The 6801-nt window shown below is 48.8% G+C and overlaps 1 protein-coding gene across 1 annotated transcript; it reads left to right on the top strand.

The window, feature by feature from the left end:
• Window positions 1-6383: 6383 nt before the first annotated feature.
• Window positions 6384-6743, top strand: BC939DRAFT_404988 (uncharacterized protein; the record flags this gene model as incomplete). Its single annotated transcript, XM_051552817.1, has 1 exon — window positions 6384-6743. A coding segment is annotated over one exon (360 nt), but the record flags the coding sequence as incomplete, so codon positions are not given.
• Between the last annotated feature and the right edge of the window lie 58 nt (window positions 6744-6801).

Raw genomic sequence — 6801 nt, 5'->3', positions numbered from 1 at the left:
CGCGTCAGGCTGAGCTGCAAGAGTATGAAAGTGCAAGTGGCTCATCAAGAGGCCACGGGACTTAGCTGTAATGGATGAGGGTGCGAAGCCTCGACACGTCCAATGAACGTTGTCGCCATTATGTGTGAAGTGAAGGTCGTTAGTGCGCCAGTCGATGTTGGGGTTGATGTGTGTGAGCCAAGGTTTGCCGAGGATGAGGTCGTATTTTTTGAGAGGGTAAAGGAGGGTGTTGATGGTGTTGGAATAGGAATCTCGTTCGAGTGTGATGGAGGCAGAGTGGTTGGTGATGGAAAAAGTGCCGTCGGGGAGAACAATGGGAATGGGGGAACAGGGATGGAGAGGAAGTGAATGTCGTTTTTGGAAAGAAGAGCTGATAACATTTCCTTCTGCTCCTCCGTCAATCAAGATGTGGGCAGGGCGCCCGTTAATAGAGCCAATAAAAGTCAAGAGGGTGCGCTCGGCCTCAGCCGTTGTGAAGGACTGCAGCCGAACGGTACGCTTACGAAGACGCTTAAGCTGGGTCTTGGAGAGGGCTGGTGCTAGAGTAGCGAGAGAGGCAAGTGGGTCCAGGTCCACTGCCTCAGACGACCTAGACACCACGGACGGGTCGTACGTGGGTTGTGGTTTGTCTGAGACGGTAGGCGGGACATCGGGGGCATGGTGAGATTCGATGGTTGTTTTTGTTGTTTTTGTTGATTTTCTTATTTGTGCATTTTTGTACGATTTGAAGGGAGCGAGCATAGGCAAAGTGGAATTGTTTTTATTGTTTGAAGAATAATCACTTAACTCTGAGTGGTGCTCACTCCCCTTGTCCAGAAGAGAAGGGGAGGGAACTTCAGCGACCAAGTCCTGGACTAAGCCTGATCGCTGGGGGCGTTTCCCGCCGAAGCAGGACCAACACCCGCGGCAACCGAGAGGTTGTTCACATTACCGCCGCGGCAGTCTCGCGCCATGTGGCCGTCTTGTCGGCACTTGTAGCAAGCACCTCGGGCTCGGAGGCGAGCGCGTTCGGTGTCGTTGAGCGGGGCCAGGTTGTGGCGACCGTTATTGTTGTTGACCTGGCGGCGGAGCGCGTTGAGCTCCAGCCGCAGGTTGTCCAACTCCATGGCCATCGGGTCGGGCAGGCTGGCGGTGTGGGCAGTGAGGAAGGCCTGGGCAGGGGTAGGGGTGGTATGGTTGGCATTGGGAGGTGTGCGGTTGGGTAAGGAGAAATTGTAGATGGTGTCAAATTGCTCAGCAGCCTGACACATCTCGTGGATAGACACCGGGCTGCGGCTGTTGATGGCGAGGCTCATTAACATCTGGCGCAGGGCTAACGGGGCGCCTGCCAAGAAGCACGACTTGGCGGAGTCCTCGAGCATGATACGAGTGTCACGAATTAAGGTTGAGGACAGACTTGCGCTCACCTCAATTGACCCTAGTGGCTTGTGATTACCTTGCGTCTGCTACGCGAGCCCAAATCACGTCGCGTCTCCAGAATTACCCCACACGGAAAGCATAACTGGTTTAACGTTGCTTGCCCGTTTCAAGTAGACGATTGCCCGCGTCCACCCTTGTCCATTCCATTATGTTTCGGTCCCGAGTACGGGAGCTTATAGGACATAAGCTACCGAGCTGGGGTCCCGAGTCAAGTTTTATTCACATATAAAAGACATAACTAGCTGCCATAATCAAACCTCAGTCTGCAATAAAATACTTTCCTGCCCTGTACTCACTCTTGCTCTTACATTCTCCACTTGCCTGCCAGTCCAGATCTTGACAACGAGCCTCAGGGTGAGTCTCGTTGGTGCACAGGATGGCCAGGTAGCGGCGAGTGCGACTGACATAGTCAGCAACAGTGCCGGTCATCTTGATTCCGAAGAGGAGAGTTCGGACATGGTCGTAAAATCCGGCCGGGCGGAACTCCGCTCGGAAAAGTTCCTCGAAGCGGAGCCAGGGTGTCGTGTCTGGTGCTTGTAAGCCGTCCCACCAGAGAAGGCCGGTGGGGCCGAGGTACGCAACAGCCGTGACCGTGTGGGCTTCTTCGCTGATGCGAGCACCAACGAAAAAACGGCGAACAGTCGTTAGCCATGCCTCGCAAGCGAAGCCATCCCTCACTCCGTTGGAGGCAGCGGGGGATGGGTACCTGTAGGAGGGTAACAGGACCTGGACAGGGGCAGGGGCGGTGGTGGGGGTAGGTTCGTTCATAGTGAGGGACGAAAAAAGGGACAACAGTTGGTCGATCAGGGTAAAAAATTAACAGAGTATCGTGGTACAGGGAAAACGTGGTTCAGGGACAGAGGGACAGGGGATCGAAAAACCTTTGCTACCATGTAATAGCTTTAGGCAACTGAGGGCAGGGGGTCGAGGTGGACAGGGTGGAATGCGTGCTGTATTTAGGTGGTAACTAGCTGGTCTATTTATCTATGTCTACGGACCGGTTCCGGCCCGGTCGGTGGTCTATAGCCGGGGCCCCAGTCCTTTCGGAGTCGGGGCTATATTCGAGGTTATCCTGTTACACACGACACCTTGGCTCCGCTTCGAGGAACTTTTCCGAGCGGAGTTCCGCCCCGCCGGATTTTACGATCATATCTGAGCTCTCCTCTTCGGAATCAAGATGACCGGCACTGTTGCTGACTACGTCAGTCGCACTCGCCGCTACCTGGCCATCCTGTGCACCAACGAGACTCACCCTGAGGCTCGTACACTACCGAAAATAATGAGTAAATGTTTTTCACTTGCATGGCACATTTGTCAATGGTTTCTGAACCCGTCTTCTGCAGCTCGTAAAATTTATATAATGACATGCCAGTGCAATGGAAAGTAATCTATAGCATTTGAGAGAAGCGGAGGAAATTATTGCGAGTTGTACACAGAATTAGGTTTAAAATGTACCATTTACTCATTATTTCTCCCATGGACATGGTTTTTATTTTTTCTGGCTCAACAACGATAACATGTTTATTCATGGCCTGCTTAGTACCTAGTGTGGCCCCCTTGGCATTCATGACAGCTTCGATCTTTCTGGGCATACTCTCAATCAAGCCTTGGAAGACAGAAGGGGGAATCTTGTTCCATTCCATCTGAAATCTTTCCCATAGTTCGATCATGCCTTTCGGAGGCACCGGGAACTTGCCTAACTGGCGTTTTGCGTAGTCCCAGAGGTACTCGATCGGATTCAGATCCGGAGAGTTAGGCGGCCAGAAAAACAAATTGTACTTGTGCTGCTTGAAGAAATTCATTGCAGTGCCAGAAGTGTGTTTCGAGTCGTTGTCCTGTTGAAAGATCATATCCTTAGGCTTGATCTTGTACCAGCGCTGTGTGAGTGGGAGACATTCCTCCAGGATTTCGACACAGAGACTGGCGTCCATGGTTCCCTCGACCCTAGAAATGAATCCGGCACCGTGCCAAGTCATGCATCCCCATACACTGACTCCGGGAATTGAGTAAATGTTTTCTCGGTTTATCATTGGCGCTCCATAATTTTATAACGGAAGGTACAGTACGCGTGAAAATTGATCTGGATTTCAGTACATTTCGACATTCTCATTCCTTTCGCCATCCCTTTCTCATCAATCCTCAATTAGAGTCTCATCACTCATTCCTCGGATTCGTACCATCATTCTCATCCGCTCACTTTTGAAATAAATCTCGTCATCGTTACTCCTCGCGGATCTGAGATGCACTCATTCGTAAAATCAATTGATTTCCATGCTCCATATGAAAACTTTGGCACCAGATATTGATGTCTTATATTTACTCATTTGCTGCCAAACTATGTAAACACATTCTTATTGATGTTCTAAACGCTGTCTATAAGTACTGTTTCGGTATCTAGCTTTTTAACTATCTTTGGTACATATGCCTGTACATGGATTTCCTGCGTAAAGCGGTGTCTTTGACATCTTCTGGCAGCTATGCTTCCTTTATCGATAATCTGAGAGTATGGTCTCGCGCAAATATCCTCTTTGGACGCGTTATATAAAGGTGAGGTCAGTGCAGATCTTCTGCGAGGCGTAATGTTACAAATTATTTTTGGTACATGGGATTAGTGCGTTCATAGAGGCATACAGACGATTACGCCTCGCAGAAAATCTGCACTGACCTCACCTTTATATAACGCGTCCAAAGAGGATATTTGCGCGAGACCATACTCTCAGATTATCGATAAAGGAAGCATAGCTGCCAGAAGATGTCAAAGACACCGCTTTACGCAGGAAATCCATGTACAGGCATATGTACCAAAAGATAGTTAAAAAGCTAGATACCGAAACAGTACTTATAGACAGCGTTTAGAACATCAATAAGAATGTGTTTACATAGTTTGGCAGCAAATGAGTAAATATAAGACATCAATATCTGGTGCCAAAGTTTTCATATGGAGCATGGAAATCAATTGATTTTACGAATGAGTGCATCTCAGATCCGCGAGGAGTAACGATGACGAGATTTATTTCAAAAGTGAGCGGATGAGAATGATGGTACGAATCCGAGGAATGAGTGATGAGACTCTAATTGAGGATTGATGAGAAAGGGATGGCGAAAGGAATGAGAATGTCGAAATGTACTGAAATCCAGATCAATTTTCACGCGTACTGTATCACAAACGGCGATCTTAAAACGGCCGTTGATGCGCAGAAGCATCTCTCTGAGCAACTGGGCATCAACATCTCTACCAACAGGGTCAGAGAGATCTTCAGGGAGGAGGGACTGACGGCAATGCGAAAGGTCAAGCGCCCCAAACTGACCGCCAATCATCGCAGGGAACGTATGGATTTTGTCCGCATGTATGAGCATTGGACTATCGATGACTGGAAACGGGTTCTATGGACAGATGAAACCAGGATCAACCGATACGGGTCCGATGGGAAGGTCTGGGTTTAGAAGAACACAAAAATCGGCGACCAGGACCGGCTCGTTTACGAGACACTCAAGTACGGAGGAGGTCATCTTTTTATGTGGGGTTGCATGACGTATGACGGGGCAGGCTTCATCTCTCAAATCCATGGGACAATGGATGCTGAGTTGTATGTCGAGATCCTTGAGGAGTGTGTTGCATTGACGCAAGAGTGGTATGGGATCCGGCCACAGGGTATGATTTTCCAGCAGGATAATGACTCCAAGCATACCGCGGAAGTATCAAGGAGATTTTTCGAGAAAAAGAACTACAACTTGCTCTTTTGGCCCGCACGCTCTCCAGATATGAATCCGATAGAGCACCTCTGGGAGCATCTCGAGAGGCAACTAGCCAAGAATCCTAAGCCTCCTGAGGGAATGATCGAATTGTGGGAACGATTTGCAAATAGTCAGGAGTCGGAGGGGTTCTAGGGTGGAATCAGAGGTTTATTCGATGATTGATTGCTGTCTAATCCTACGTTTGAAGGGCTCTTATATACTAGACACAGTTGTGTTGGAATGCTCTAGAAACTAGGCGCAGCATGGTTATGACCATGACATCATTCTCGAATAAACAGTTGTACCTGTTGCATTTATTAACTGAAATATATGGTGGTTTTTGAAGTCAGTGAGAAAGAGATGTGTCTCCAAACACACATCTACACGATATTTATTAATCAACTCTAGATTAAGTTTCAGAGGTGATAGATTTATATAGTAATATAGTACACTGGACTCAGCTGAATATGCTAGGCTCGGTGCCAGCCCATACGACAAAAAGAGCATCCCCTAAGTGCATGCCCACAAAATTTGTTGCCTTTTTAAGGCATACGCCAATTTTTTTTTCTGTTGGGCTGGTATCAAACTCGAGGGTCTCTTAAGGTCCAAAATTGCGCACAAACCCCGTGTAAAAAAAGATGCTGTGAGATGTTCTCACACTCCTCTTTTTTTTTTTCTTCATCTCACTGCTACCCTGCTCCTGCTCCCAATTCCTGCCTACCCAGCTCCCAGCTCCCAGCTCCCTCCAACACTGCTCCTAGCATCTTTCTGCCTGCTCCCAGCCAGCTATTACTAAATAAAAAATGAGTTCCAACGGTAGGGCAATTGCTGGTGACCTGTCCCTGACTTTTTAAAAAAAAAAAAAAATAGACAGGTCCTAATATGCTCCGCTGACTGCAGCCGCCACAGATACATCCAGAAGCGCATCCACTTCCCGTTCTGCAAGCGAGGAACCGCCAATTCTTCCACATAATGTAGCTGAGATTTGCGAACACCACTTCGGGGTGCGTCCGAAGGAGATGCAGCTGTCAGTGGTCGAAATGATTGGAAGGCGCAAAGACTGTATTTTGATTGCAGGCTGTGGATGGGGGAAAACCCTCGTCTATTTTCTGCCTCTTGTTCTCTGGGAAGGCGTCATTGTTGTTCTATCGTCACTCAAAGCATTGGCGGAGGAGCAGCATCAGAAACTCACCACGGCTCGCATCAGCAGCATTGCACTCAATGGCGAAATGCATATATCGAAGGAGGTCATTGAGGACATTGCTCGGGCGAAATATCGCATCGTCTTCATGACGCCCGAAATGATCTTCACTAGCGAGCGCTTCAAACGGCTCTGGAGCACGGAAAGCTGGAGGAGGAACTTGATGGCGATCGTGCTAGATGAAGCCCACTGCGTCGAGACTTGGGGTACAACATTTCGGAGGACCTACGGCGAGATTGGAACGTTACGGAGCAAACTCCCTCCCTCAGTGCCATTTATTTCTTTATCAGCTACCTTGCCTCTCCATGTCCTCGGTTTCGTCAAAAGCTCGCTTCACTATGCTGCCGATGTCCCGGTCTTCAATGTTGGGAACGATCGCCCCAATATCAAGTACAAGGTCTCTCGACTCAAGCACCCTGCCAACTCATTCAAGGATCTCGACTTTG

This window comes from Gamsiella multidivaricata (assembly GCF_025024155.1).
Source record: "Gamsiella multidivaricata strain RSA 2152 chromosome Unknown BC939scaffold_192, whole genome shotgun sequence".
Classification (NCBI taxonomy): Eukaryota; Fungi; Mortierellomycota; class Mortierellomycetes; order Mortierellales; family Mortierellaceae; genus Gamsiella; species Gamsiella multidivaricata.
The sequence above is the reverse complement of the archived record's forward strand: the minus strand, read 5'-3'. Positions and strand labels throughout refer to the sequence as shown.